Raw genomic sequence first — 15,582 nt, 5'->3', positions numbered from 1 at the left:
ACCTTTGGGACACAATACCTCCGACCCTCCATCACTCACTTCTTAGATGAGTTCATGGCATGCCCCAACCCCACTTTCCTTACCACTTGTAATACCTCTGCCTCTTACAAATCCTACTAAAATAAAAAAATTACAACCCAAGAAGAGTACCTACCACCCCTCTATTTTGATATCAATGATGCAAGGATAAACAAATGTAAAATGACTTGCTTGATATTAAGGTCTGCTCTCTTGCCAGATTTTTGCATGAGCCTTTTGGAAGGCATGAGTGACAGGAGGTTCTCAAAGTGTAATCACCCTTTCCTATATACTACCCCTCTCAATGTAAGAATTAAACAAAAGGGCTACATGCAAAGCCATGCATTCCTTAGAAAATCTCGTAGGCCCTCCTAAAATGTAACTACTGAAGAGCACCAAGATTATGTCTAGCATGCTCCCTCCAATGTATCTCTCAAAAAAAAAAAAAACATAAGAAAACAAAGAAAATACCTACACAAAGCAAAAGGGAAGGGAAAAAGAGCTTTCCCATGTAATATCAAAGTGCCACAAACACCGCACCTAGGGATTCTCAAGTTAGATGTGTTCGATGGCCTCAAGGTTAGCCGGCTTCGTGCCTAACCCCCAAGCCCTCACTATCCCCCCACTTCACACATAAGGCACATCAAAGGCAGGACACACCTAGGAGGTTTGTGCTTGCCTACGGTCACATGTTTCCCTAAGTCACACCAAGCCACAACACATTTCCTTATACACAAAGTGGGTCCTCAAGTGTGGGACAATACCACAGTCTCCCCTGAGGTTTGACCCAACTCCCAGCTTCACTAGCATGGACCCCTCGCATTACACGGTGAGGTAGGCACATCCCTAGGTAGTGCACTCCCTTTCCCCTTTTCAAGTATAGTCGACAAGTTACATGACCGACCACCAGCTTCAAAGGCCCCCGTCACCCACTCAATCTACTCTCGGCCTCCACAACCTCACATCCATTTTATAATGCTTCTTCTCCATGAAGCCCCATCATCGATCTACATGACAATCCTTCAACCACCTGAGTCCTCAATCAACAAGTGCTACCAAGTGCCATGGGACTGGCACTTGACTAGGATGTTAACCCTAGCACTAAGAAAGAAAAAAATAAAAAAATAAAAAATAAGACGAAAGGAAAAGCAAAAAAAGAGGCCTGACTAAAGCAATAGGAGAAAAGGCCAAAAGAACAAGGACAATCTTAAAAGTTCAGGACAAATGCAAAAGAGGGAAGGTGCATTTTAAATGTAAAGGCGCACCCCAAATTTCTATAAGAGAGCACCAAGCTACCTCTTGTGCAATTTGTAAATGTAGACGGGCATGGGAGAAGACACAATGTAAATAGGAAGGGAATAGAAAAAGAGGACCTAGGCTAAAATGGCTATCATGTAAAAAAGGGGATGGCTGCCCAAAGGGGATTAGGGCTTGTATAAAAGGTAAAAAGTGAATGAAAAAGCTCATTATTGTGTATGGCCAAAACTAGCTCTCTTCTTCTTCTTGTTCTTGCTTGTGCTTGTGCTTGAGAGAGGGAGAGTGAGGGAGTGAATGTGTGAGGGTGAGGAACTGTGGTGAAGCTATCCATCTTCTCCTCTCTTCTTCTTCTTCTTCTTCTTCTTCTTCTTCTTCTTCTTCTTCTTCTTCTTCTCTCATGTGCGGCAATGGAGCTTGGAGCTTAAGGATCAAGCTTGCTTGGGCTTGCACCTTGGATCATGGAGCTACCAGAGTGCTTGAGGGAGGAGGCAACTTGATCGAGCATGGAGGTAAGCTCACTACACTTGTAGGTGTGAGAGTGTGCACGGCTATGTGAGAAGTAGCCATTGCACTTAGCTTGAAACGTTTGACGTAATTAAGCGGTATGTGGATCTTCGTAGTTGAGCGAGAGCTCCCACACTCCATGTCTACAATGTCTTCAATCTCTTCATTTATATTTCAAATTCTAGGAAGGCAATACTACTTCCAATGATCATGACTCAAGACATACAAGGGGAATCAAATCTGCTATTGTCGCAGCACTCAAGATGCCAGTCCAAGAGTAGGTCAAATGACCCAACAAACGAATGACAACCCTACAAAGGAGCCAAAAGGATGAACCCCTTGCTTAGGTGGACCTTTTCTTTTTATAGCTTGTTGATGGTTGCAATATTCTCTCTGCCCATGTGTTGTGTCAATGGCCATAACTATTGCTACACATGTCTTCTCATCAATAATCTCTCTGCCCATGTGTTGTGTCAATGGCCATAACTATTGCTACACATGTCTTCTCATCAATGCACTACTAGCCGCTTTTTTTCTTTAAACACCGCTAACTGCCCACTGGCCTTAACAGTGGTTAGGAGTTGGTAGCTAACATCTTACTTATGGTACTTATCACCTTACTTGTGATAGATGCCACCCCTCTTTATGATAGCTACCAACTTGCAATTGATAGATATCAATGCAATAGCATGCTATAATTAGTAGATACCACATTGACATAGCTACCAACTTATAATTGGTACTTGGGATAGCTATCAACTCACTCAGGGTAAATACTAACACACTAGAAGGCTATAGCCTACTACTGGTAGATACCACCATACTTGTGATAGCTACCAACTTACAATTGATAAATACCAGATTGCATATACATGATAGCTACAAACTAAAATAGACACTAGAAGGCATAGCTTGTGAGTGTTAGGTGTTCTAAGTTCTTATTAGTGCTGTGTTAATTTGTGGAAACAATCAACTTATGGCATAGGTTTTGGGTGATAGGTGTTCCCTATTCTAAGAAATTTCTGTAGTTACCAAGTTGGCGGTGATAGTTCTCTTAAATAATCAAGTATTGTGCAAGAATTACTACAAGAACTTTACATCCACAAGGGTAAAGATGTTTTACATATCAAAGGGTATGCTATTGTAGATGGCATCATAGACATCATAAGCCATTAAAAATGCCCCACACTTTTCTCTCTCCATTTTAACCTTGATCAGCTGCACAAGATGGGAACCCCATACAATGGCATTCTCCCGTGTATCCTCGACTGGGGAATCAATTCAAGTTTCTTCTTGCGCACATTTAAGAACATGGAAATCCACTAGTCCATCGTTCTCATGCTCTATTGGGACAACAAAGTTATCCAAAACATGAAGTGCATCACTTAAGGCATCATGGTATCCTTCACAAGTCGAATCATCAAGTTCTTCATCCTCTTCAATATCATTTGAGGGTTTGAGGGTTACATACTCCCAAGAGGACATATACATAGAGATGTAGCATCTCCTCCAGTGACCTCACATATAAGCACTACAAAAACATGAAAGGCCTACACCTCAAATATTTCCCATTACTTAGTGATGAGTAACTAGACACACATGCAAGCTATGTGCATTAGGCACAACTTTACAATCCCATCTCTTCCTTCTATCCACTTCATGAGGCTTGATTTCCCAAAACACTTGACACTATTTGAGCCTTTGATGGATATGTAGCTTCAACCTTGTAGACATGGTATTCCTAAAAAACAAAACAACATTTGCACATTGTAGCTTTACCAAATTGGGCTTTAGTTTCTCATGAATGAGATAGCTTTTAACTATAGCCCTTGCCCCATCATGCTCGCGCCTGTCCCATGACTTGAACCCAAAAAATTATGGTACATTTTAATGCCTATAAGCAATACATATCGAGCAAAAAATTAAAAAGGTCTGCTTGCTTTGAACTATGAAGTTGCACCGTTTGACCACACCCAATGTCCTTTTAGTAGTATGACAAGCTCTTTCAACCATCCATTGAACAAAAATGGTATCATGAGCTTTGTCTAGTAATGTGAACAAAGATTGTAACCTAATGAGTACATATGCATGGTTTGGATCTCATGGGAACTGAATAGTATCTTCACTATTTAAAAGCACATTGGACTGTAAGTCAAATGTTACTGCGATAAACATTTGAATGTACAGTTCTCAACAAAATCTAGGGAAGAAGGGAATGAAGACACTTCATGATTTGTATACTAAGAAATTCACACTTGAAAAGGGGGTAGTTCGCTCTTTATTATGATGCACATCAAGAACTATTCCCAAGCAAATTAGAACCCAAGTGGGATGGGCCCTACAAAATAGTACATATAGAGAAGAATGACTCTAGGTTCCTTAGTGCAAATTTCTAGAGATTGGAGTTTCAAAAAAAAGTAAATTTCAATAAACTTGAGCCCTACCATGTATAGGTGATAGACATGAAGCTTAATGCCTTTTGCAGGTGTTTAATTCCACAACCGAAACTTGCAGAGGGTACCAAGATTGTCAAATGGGGCAAGTAATTTAGTATCTAGAGAATTTATACTTAGAACAATATTATCACCAAGGAAGAGTCGTCTGGTGGAGCAAAGGTTATTATGTTGAGTGGCTAAACCGTTCTTTCACGTGGGACACTAAGATTTATTTCCACTATTGTCAATGTGTTCTTCTTAGCATCCCTAATTGCTTTAATGAGAAAGGAGGCATTATTCCAATGGCACATCCCCTATCATTGCTAGATTTTGATTACTATAAGTACAATAGCTTGATCTACATGGCGTGGCATATGGATAAGGCTCCAATTTACACTATATATTTTGCTGGAGCTTCTAGAGGACCACCTAGGCATGCAAGTGTTTGGGTTATTATAAAAGACCCCCATCGCCAAGTTATTATGAAGATGGATGTTTATCTAGGTGTTGGCTTCATTAACAATATGTCAGAATACAAGGCCTTATTAATGGGGCCAAATCTTCCTAAAGATGGTGGTATCTATCGTTGTTAGTGTAAGGTGACTTGTAATTGGTAATCAATTAGTTGAATGGGACTTACAGTTTTTGTGATCCCATTTTACATGTGTATTATTGTGCTACTTTGGATATGCTTGAGACATTGGAGTTGGTAACCTATCGATTCATTCCCCATCAATGGAACCACTTTGTGGATTCATTAACAAATTATGCTTATGTTGAAGATGTGTTCTTCAACTGTGGTTCTAAGAGTCTTTTGAGATTATTTGATTATATCAATTTGAGTCTACTTTGGGGGGTTGCTTTTGCTTAAATATCATTTTTTGGTTGTTGATGGGTAGTGTAGGTAATGAGTCAGGTGGCTATAGACCAACTTCCAAATTTATCTTGGATACACATGATTTTTCAAGGATACCCCTTGCTCTTTATGCAAGGGGTTTGGCCAATAACTCGATGCATTTAGCATAGAGGCCTAAATGGCCCATACCTTGCTCTAGGAATTTTTCATTATGTAAGTTTTGTAGGGACCGCATGAGTATTTCTCAGCACTATGTTGCTAAATGTTGTGCTATCTTGATAGATTTAATTATGCAAGAGAGCTAATCCACTTTCTTCCTTGGGTGTGGCTACTTTTGACATATGTGCTATTGTTGAGCTCTATTGTGTAGGTTGCTTGGTTCACATTTAAGGAGGGGTCCAAGGGTTGCAACACAAAATCTCTTTTACATCATTCATCTCTATCACCGTGCTCTTTCTTTATTTATCATTTTGTTTTAAGATAAGGGGTGGTGATTATGTATGATATGTTACATATAGATGTTATACCAAGATTTGGGCTAGGGATTCAAAGGTCTTCCTGATAGGGATGCATCCCCTTTCTTGAGAATGCTCATAAGTTGAACATGAGAGTTGTTTTAGCAAGCTTGATGGTCAATAGGTTTCAACCTTTCTCATATAAGGTAGCTAGCCTAGGGTGAGTTCTTGCTAGGTTCCTATCATGATGAAGTCCCATAATGGGTGAGGGTCTAGTTTTTGAGCGATTGCCTATGAGCTAAAATTACTAAAAAGTTCCATCATGAATAAGAAAAAAAGAAACAAAGCTAGAAGATACTCGTTACCTTGTCACAACTTGGTAGGTTCTCAAGTTTGAGCCAAAGATTGGGCCTAATACCTTATCCTCCTTGGGATGAGACCTCGCCATAGGGAATAGAGTAAGAAAGAAGAGAAAGAATATCCTATCTATCACCTTGCAAGATCCCAGTAGGTTCCTATGTGTGAGGCAAATGCCTTGGTCTCCTTGGGGCATGATAGTGACTAAAATGGTGGAAATCCACCCCCGTCGAATAAAAATATTAATGGCATATTATAAAAGTAAAAATTCAAAAGAGAAATAAATGAGCTTTAGCATGTTTTTGTTTTTTACAATAGAGATTCCTAAGTGACAAGGAACTAGCCTAGGGTTAGCATGCCTTATGTGGAGGTGGGATGATTCCTAAGTGCATGTCTAAATAGTCTAGGATGTCCTCTAAGTTGACTTAGGTTCACCTAATAGTGAGAGTGTTATGAAGTGGTATCGCCTTGGGAGACACCTTAGCTATTAGATCCATGTATATGGGGCTAAGCTCTTTATTTTCTTCATTTCTAGTATTGTATCTCTTCATATTAGTATGCTTTCACAATGTGTTTTGTTTTGGCATGATATGCCCATGGATTTAACGGGTTGTGTCACTATACCCCATGGTCACCAATGAGAGGACATTTTGAAAAGAAAATTTAGAGTTATCTTGTGTGATTTTGAATGGTTTTTCAAGATTTGAAGCCTAAAGTTGAACACTCGAGACTTAAAGTGAACCTATCTGCAAGACATCAAGGGTGGTGCAATTCATGGTTCAATTCAAAGGGAAGAGCAAGACGGAGTGCAAAATTAGTGTTGGGGTAGCAGAGAAGTGTCTAGCCATGATATTTGCATAAATTTTGTGCTTGGAGCAAAAATCCATGACAAAACACCTTAGCTTGTGTGGGAATGGTGTAACTAGCCATGAGGATCAATTTTGGCTAGGATTTGAAGAGGCGGACATGTCTTGGAAAAAATTGAAAAGACACAATGCAAAAAAAATGTGGAGAGAGAGAAGGACAGCATTTGTAAGGAAATAGGGTGCCAACATGATGATCTTATCTTGTTCATCTCTCCTACAAAATCTTCACCATTTGTAAGAAATAATCCTTGAAATAAATCCTTCTCATCATTCTCCATGTGTCTGTACCACTCCTATGAGATGAGATGAAGGATTAAGAAATCTACAATTAACTCTCTCTCTCTCTCTCTCTCTCTCTCTCTCTCTCTCTCTCTCTCTCTCTCTCTCTCTCTCTCTCTCTCTCTCTCTCTCTCTCTCTCTCTCTCTCTCTCTCTCTCTCTCTCTCTCTCTCTCTCTCTCTCTCTCTCTCTCTCTCTCTCTCTCTCTCTCTCTCTCTCTCTCTCTCTCTCTCTCTCTCTCTCTCTCTCTCTCTCTCTCTCTCATGTTATGCAATCTTTCTTTCTCCTCCCCCATAGTCACTAAAATCGATGCATATGAGAGAGGGACTAGGTGAGATGGAAGAGAGAGGGTCGTGATTATACATGAATAGAGGATGCTAGAGTGTTTACGAGGCTAGAGGACTTGCAACAATGGAGTGTCAGTGGTGGTCCAATGGTTCGTGGGGCTGCCGAATTTTCCACAGCATGCACAAAATAGTCAAAATTACACATCATTGAGTGTCTATGCTACATTGTTTGTGGAAGTCAGAATTTATCATGTTTGAAACAGGCTAAATATGATTCTTTACAATGGTTTTTGTCTCTAATTTTTTTAATTGCTATATTTTCCTATTCACACACACACACACAAAAAGCTAAAAATTTAAAAATGCTCTAAAAATATCTAATAGATGAAATAAAATATCAAAAAATTTGAAAATAATAGTACCATTGTTCTAATTTTTCTCTCCATCAAAAAATACATCATCTTAATCAAAATACATAAATAAACCCATCATTAAGAGTGTTTAATATGAGTTCATAGCATGAGAATAGCTTTAGTATGCCGAAGGTGTGACATTTTGTATGGCAATGATGCACAATAATAAAAGTGTGACGAAATGAGATTTTTCTAGTTTTCTTTGTGATTATCAAAGAATTCTTAGATTGACTTTCATGATGTTGTGTATATATTATAGTAGCGTGAGACATGTGGGCTCGGTACCATGACATGGCAATGACGCATTGTGACATAAATTGGAACACATGAAAATGCGTGCTTTATGAAATATATGTTTGGCACATACACTATGACAATTAGATGATAATTGAACACAATTTATCCAAACATGCATTAAAGAAATATTTTTGCTTATACCAATGCATTGCAATTGTTTTACTCTTAATCATGTGCATGATGCAAGGAGATCCATGCTAGAGAGGCAAGTGCACGGGTATCAAGTGGGTTCAGTAAGAAAAAGGGGAATAAATGAGGCATTGCGCATAAAGTGCAGGACTCGATGGGAGCTAACCCTGACCGGAAAGGATGCTCCTTGCTTGGACTTTGGGGTGTTCTTCGATCAATCGCGTGATTGAATGCATGATTAATTACTTCATTCTCGACAGAGTAATCATGCATGGTTGAATGATTGCAGTACACTCACAATCCTGCATGACTAGTTCATTGGAATTCTATGGCTATAAAAGAAAGAGCATTAGAAAAGAAGTCTAGAAATTCTTACTTGCATCCAACTTTAACTTTAATATGGTTGGTAGATTAATGAAGAGCAAGGGAGGGAGAGAGAGAGGGAATGATAGTCGTTTGAGCAACATGTATAACTACATAAATTTCAATTTGATAGGATGGGCAATCGTGCGAATCTTTTGTACTTCAATATGTGCATTTTCAAACCAAAGACGATGAAGAGGAGCTTACATGACAAATGAGAAAATACTTTCGAATGTATGCTATATTTATGATGAATGTCACACTTGCAGCTGATGGACTAGACTCTCCCAAATATGGGCCTCCCTTATGGTGGGTGTTCCCTAGGCAAGTGGCACTCTGGCAATGACTACATTTAGGCTTATGGCACCAAGCTATGTTAGAAAATCAACACATGTACTACACATTTTATCACATGTCATATGAAAATCCCAATCTATTAAAATCCCAAATAGAACCTTTTTTACCATCAACAAAGACAATCCATTTTGTAAGAAGTCCCATATCTAGGGATCTGGCTCTTACTTGCCTCTTGTGATGCTTTGCTCACGAACACTATGCACAAGTGATTGCATAGATATTTGCATTAGAATGTAGCACTATTAGGAAATACACCAAGGTGATTGTGGACATACTTTGCTCCCAATGGATGTTAGTGAGACATGGCATTAGGACTCCAACAAGAGACCGTCGTCTGCATAGGATCATTACAGCATTCGAATTATTGACATCATTACCAAATATGTGTGGAGATCGATGGATCCCACACTCGACTTTATCACCTTCTAGATGAACATGAAACCCCTTCTCATTATATTTGTAGACACAATTTTCTAAGTGTCCTACAAGCCATAGTCGATGCCAAGAAGACATTTTAGAGAGCAGTATGTAGTGCCCTCAAAGACGTGGATGACCACATTTCAAGGGATATACCTTGTACAATAAGTTGGTTAGGTAGGGGATTTTGCAAGCGCTCATAATTCAAGTTTAAGGTGAGAATCTTAGGCCTTATATTATTGCAATCTCGGCCTACAAGGCACAACCCTTTGTATTGAAAGCATTTAGAGCAAAGGAGGAGTTTACTTTGATGAGAAAATGAATTTTGACTAGCATGTGAGCAAGGGAAAGATGGTCATAGAAAACACATTCCGTACCTTTAAAAATTGGTGGCATATTCTAAGGGAAATCACTGGTCATCACTACTCCTTGGCACTGTGTATTGCTATTACATGTTGCGTGTTGCATAATTTCGTAACAAAGCGTGGAGAGGCGGAACCAATTGCTTGTATGGATCCACATCCAAATGATAGCGAAGAAGGAATATATGGAGAGTGAAATATATTATGAAATTTGAGACTTATTCCTTTCAAATGCAAATGCATGGCTCCTTGGTATATACAACTTTCTTTGAGGTGCATTCTTTTTTTTTAAGTCGTTTGCGTGTGTTATTTGCATACATTTTCATAGTGTGATGTATATTTTTCCTTGTTTTTTTACCACTTGGTTATGTGTGTGGTCCTATGTCATGTGTGTGGCCTACCTAGGCCGTGTGCTTGCATGTTTGCTTGTGTGTGTGTGTGTGTGTGTGTGTGTGTGTGTGTGTGTGTGTGACCATTTGCTTCTTTAGTATGTTAGTTAGTGTGCATGAGCATGTGCTTCTTTAGTGCTTGCATGTTTGCTTGTGTCAGTGTATGCTGGAGCATATGCATGTAGTCTAGGTAGGCAAAGCCTTACTGTATCGAGATCAAGGTTTGTATTCCCAAAGGTTGTAGAATATGTATTTGGTTTACCTAACAAATTTGATGTGAACATGTGCTCTACTCTTGATTATGATAGGATCTACCCACATTCCGATGGACATGTGCCCATGTTTTCATGCTTCCTTAGTGTGTATGAGCATATGCTTCTTTAGTGCTTGCATGTTTGCTTGTGTGTGTGTATGAACATCTACTTTAGGCCCAGTTCAGACGAAGACGGCAGACCATGTGATGTCGTCTCGCACCCAACTAGCAGTCGCCATGTGTAACGTAGTGTTCAGACGACGCGCCATGTGTAACGTAGTGTTCAGACAACGCGGCAGGTAGAGGTGATCATGTGTCTACATCACGCTCGAAGCCATGTCAATTTCTTCTGATCCCCAAACCCCCCCCCCCCTCCCCTTCGCCCGAACGTTGAGAATCTGACAGGCCAACATTTGCCAACCTATTAACAATAATGATTTGACATAAATGGCTTGATTTCTAACGTTTGAGAGATCCCAACATTAAAAAATCAAACTAGTAGCTTCAACGTTTGAATAATCTAATGTTCTTTGCAGCACTATAAAGGAAACCCTTTCCTTTGTTGTCACACATTTCTTCTTCTTTCTCTTGAAGTTTCCCTTGGAGTTTACAAAGCTCGGTGTTAGTCACTTGAAGGTAAAGCGTGCCACCATACGTGTATCATTTCCAAAGCTTTTTTTTTTCTTTACCTTCTTGAAATTATCTTCTTATGTTCATAGGTGCAAGCACAAGTGCATGTGTGACACGAAGGTACCTTTACTTTTCAAGCCCATATATCAAAGCCCATAAGTAGATATTTCTCTACCTCTTTGTTAATTGGCTCCCTTTTTTCTTTTATTTTTAGGTAATATGGACAGATGCCAATTTGATTCCCAACCCATGTTCTCTCAATCCACTTACTATCCCTCCTCAACCTCTCCTTTCTCCATACCCCCCGATGGCTTCACCACTATGTTAACATCCCCTCATCTACCTCCCCCTTCTTCTTTAGAACACCCCCCCACACTTGGCTCCTAAACCACCAAGCTCTTCTCCTCAAGCACCTCCTAAACCACGAAGCCCTTCTCCTCAAGCATCTTTATCTACTTCACAAACCATGGAGAATGGTCCTAGTTCGAACCCAATGGCTTCTCAACCCTCCAAACCCCGGGCTAAACCTTCAAAGAAGAAGGCTCTAGAGCTCGATAATGAAGTAACAAAATGTGCTTCATCAAAGAAGCAATGTACCACAAAGAAGAAAGGTGTAGTGCACCTCATCGATGATGATGACAATGACACCAAGGGGAAAGGCAAGTGGAAGGATTTTTGGGTCGACCAACTCGTTCATGTTCGAGGCGGCATGAAAGAGGAATTTGGAAACCCCCAAAAATAAGGTGTGAACCTTCGAGCCAAAGTAGCAAAAAGATTGTCTTCTACTTACCATGACCTTGACAAAGACACTGAAGCATGTCGGAAAAAGTGGGCTGCAATATAAGGTCAATACAAGATTGATAAAGCTCATAATTCAGTGTCTAGAAACGATAGGTGTCACACTTGCAAGTGGTATGATGTGGTGGATGAATACTATCATAATAGGGCATCTGTCAATTGTGTCTCCCATGCGACATCTGCCACCTCTAACCATAATGTGGGTGCTATGGGGGAGGAGACAACTATTGAGGGAGACTCTCAAGCAAACCAAAGCAAAGTTCAACAAGCTTTGTCTTCATCTCGATGTACTGCTCCTAAATGTGAAGATTCTTTGGCTAACATGGCCAAAACTGTTCGAGCACTTCTTGATCATCTCAAGGAGACCTCACTTCAACAAGAGGCTATAGAGAATAGGCGCCTAGATATCCTTGCACAATTCCAAGCTACCATTGCTGGATTTCTTGATCAAGCTAATAAATAAGTCAAAATAACTTGTAATGATTGAATCTTTATTAACGTGTTAACTTGTCAATAGTTAGCTTGTGCTATCAATGCATGCTATAAAAAATAACATAAGGGAATATTTAATCTCACTAATATATATGTGTGTATCAAAGACCTAATACAAGGGAATAATTCTTCTCACTAACATAGATGTGTGCATGCGGGTTAAAATGGTAATCTCCAAAAAGATGGCCTTATTTTGTGCATGGTTGTGCTCCTTGGCAATCATAGAACTTCTTGTACCTAGCCATATGCACATTGATGAGGCCGCGCTATAAATGTGGTTGCATCTATTTCAATGTATGGGCCGTTCAAGAAATGTTGCAAGGACAATTAATCGTATGAAGGGCCATGAGCATAGAGAGGCTTGGGCTTATGCACATCCATAACATTTTCTTGAACATTACTTGCTAGGTTCTTACTCGGCAAGTATGTTTAAGCGACGACTTCACATCAGCAAAGAGACTTTTCATTACTTGTGTGGTAAGCTTGCTCCACAAATGGAAAAGAAAACTACTAATATGCAAGCCACTTTAAGTATTAGTACATGTGTTTGTCATACTCTTCATAGATTGGCCTCTAGGCCTCTAGCACATCATTAGAGGTCTTAGCAGATTTGCATGGGTGTGCAAAGAGCACTACTTGTGGCATAGTCATAGACTTTTGTAAGGCCAACCTCAAATCGAGCTTAAGGGATGCATATATCAAGTGGCCATCTCAAGCTCGATTTGAGAAGTTAGCCAAGGAATTTGAGGCCTTGAGAGGTATCCCCTATGTTTTTGGAGCAATTGATGGCTCACATATTTTATCGTTGCTCCAAAGGAGAACCATGAGGATTACTTTAACCGTAAAGGATTCCATTCTATTCTCTTGCAATTAACATTTGCAGCAAACTGTTCTATATGGAACTATGATGTGGGGTGGGCTGTGTCAATCCATGACTCCTTAAACTTCACAAGAAGTGAGCTAGGTCAAAGATGCACTAGGGGTGAGTTGGGTAACTCTTGTTTGGTAGGAAACTATGCTTACCCAGCCTGATCATACATGTTAGTGCCCTTCAAAGGATGCAAACAAGTCTTATCACACATGAAGTATCATTGGAATTTCATTCAATCTAGCACTAGAATGACAGTGGAGCAAGCTTTTGGTATGTTAAAGGCAAGGTTTCGCATATTATTGAAGCGATGTGACATGGATCTACACCATGTGCCAAAGCTCGTAGCTGTTTATCTTGTGTTACATAATATTTGCATATGCCATGGTGACTCTTTTAACATGGAGTGGGTACGTGAGGCAGAGGCAAGCTTACAACTTGGTAGCTCAATGGAAGAGGATCAAAGGACAGAAGCAAGCTCAATGGTTGAGATACAAGCAATTCATCCTATCCAAGCAAAAGATGCAATGGAGCGAGCACAAAGAGATGACGAAGGTGGTGGTGGAGCTATACCAAATGACTTTGGTTCTGGGGTTGATCAACGCAACAACATTGCAAGATCAATGTATAGAGACTATGCAACGAAAGAAGTGCATCAAGCATTTGATGACAACATTTCGAAAAGCCAAACGACATCATCTTCCACCTAAAAAAACAGTGTTGCTTCATGTATTTTCGATTATGTTCTTTGGCAGCAACTGATGTACCCTCTCTTTCTAGATCAATGTCATGATTAACCTTACTTTTCAAACATGTTTGTAATTTGAAATCTATAACGCAAGATAATATTAACTTTTCAATTCTTCACACGTTGCACACTTCTGTCAAGTGAAAAAATCTTGAATCTTTCACCGCCGCCGTGTGAACACAAGGGCAGCAGAACTTTAAAAAAAGTCTATTCCACCTATGTCGTGTGTGAACTTAAGGCCAATGGTAAGGATACTTTTGGATCTTTTCCACCCGGAAATGCATACCCCAACCATCAACTTCCACCACCCTTGTTTGAACCCACCCTTAGTGTGAGCATGTGTATGTAGTCTAGGTAGGCAAGGCCTTAGTGTATCAAGGTCGAGGTTTGTATCCCCAAAGGTTGTAGAATATGTATCTGCTTTACCTAACAAATTTGAAGTGAACATGTGCTCCTAATTACGATAGGGTCTGGCCAGATTCCCATGGACATGGGCCCGTGTTTCCCTTAGGATTTCAATAGATAGATCTCTCAGCCACTCTGCCTATTGACCCATGTGATGGGAGCTGGCAAGTTTCCGCTGGTAGCCATGCGCCCCCATTCTGATAGGGTCGGGTAGATAAGATACCTGTTAGTTATCGTAAGAAAACCCTCATTTGCCCGGGCGGCGGGTTCTCTCTCTCTCTGCCTGCCGTTGAAGGTAGCGCTCATCCACCCTGCTTTACCGCATGCCAGAGGGTTGCTAGCATAGCAGTGTTTGTGCGGCGACACTGTACGTAGAGCCTAGAGGCTATAGGCTACGGCGGCAGGACAAATAGCCTAACAGGCGGGCTGCACAGACAGAATATCAAGTAGCAACCCTGGCGAGTAGAGAGGACGAGTTATGTTGGCAAGCCGTGCAGCCTAACAAGGGGACTACACACGCGGAATGTCACTAGCGACGAGCTCAAAAGAGCGATCGGCGGCAAATTGGGTAACGTGGTTGGAGAGGGAAGCGTGCAGGAAGTGGTCGAGGGGGGTCCAGAGGTGGACGAGCGAGCAGCCGTTGTTTCTCCAAGTAGGAGATTGGTAGTAGTGCTGCTATTACACCCGGCTATGGCCGCCTGGTTCCGGATATAGAGACTACAGTGTTCCAGTGTGTGAGAGTCGTGGATGCAGCTGAGCTGCACTGTAACCTCGAAGCTCACCGACTACACGAAGCCTGCCATCGACTGTACCACCGTCCATCTGATCTCTCTCTCTCTCTCTCTCTCTCTCTCTCTCTCTCTCTCGTGCAGTTGTATATTTGCCAAACTCCGGTGGTAGAGCTTTTACGTTTTTCGAGACTAACCTTTTCAGTACCTAGCTTCCAGACGAGCGGTTTGGGCATAAATGGGCGGCCCAGGCTGAGCGATAGTGGCGCTTGCAACACGGCTAGATAGTAGGCAGCAGCGAGAGGGGGGGTGGCAATAAGTCCGAAAGAAAGAAGTGGTGAATAAGAGAAAAAAGAAGAAAAATGTGCATCGGTAGAGAGAGAGAGAGAGAAAGGCGAGAGAATAACACACACACACACACAATAAGTGAATACCCATATAAACTATTGAAGAGGTTTTATGATTCAACTTTCAAGCAACCTCTTCAATAGTTAATATGGGTCATTTGTATCAAGTGCTCTCCCTCTCCCTCCCCCACACCTCTCTCTCTCTCTCTCTCTCTCTCAAGGGGGGTGGAGGGATGGGCTTGGACATCTTTGACAAGGCATGCAACAGCATGG

The 15,582-nt window shown here is 40.8% G+C and overlaps 1 protein-coding gene and 1 pseudogene across 1 annotated transcript; both read left to right on the top strand.

The window, feature by feature from the left end:
* The first annotated feature begins 11,389 nt into the window (after positions 1-11,389).
* On the top strand, positions 11,390-12,184 carry LOC148031914 (uncharacterized; annotated as a pseudogene).
* On the top strand, positions 11,507-13,791 carry LOC148031913 (uncharacterized). The gene is made up of 2 exons (XM_087683999.1): positions 11,507-11,822; positions 12,712-13,791. The coding sequence occupies exon 2, from the start codon at positions 13,252-13,254 to the stop codon at positions 13,789-13,791; it is 540 nt and encodes a 179-aa protein (XP_087540125.1). The 5' UTR covers positions 11,507-11,822; positions 12,712-13,251.
* Positions 13,792-15,582: the final 1,791 nt, after the last annotated feature.

This window comes from Lygodium microphyllum, chromosome 8 (genome assembly GCF_053477565.2).
Source record: "Lygodium microphyllum isolate KBCC chromosome 8, Lygodium_microphyllum_v1.1.10, whole genome shotgun sequence".
Lineage (NCBI taxonomy): Eukaryota > Viridiplantae > Streptophyta > Polypodiopsida > Schizaeales > Lygodiaceae > Lygodium > Lygodium microphyllum.
This window is presented reverse-complemented; position numbering and strand designations above follow the sequence as displayed.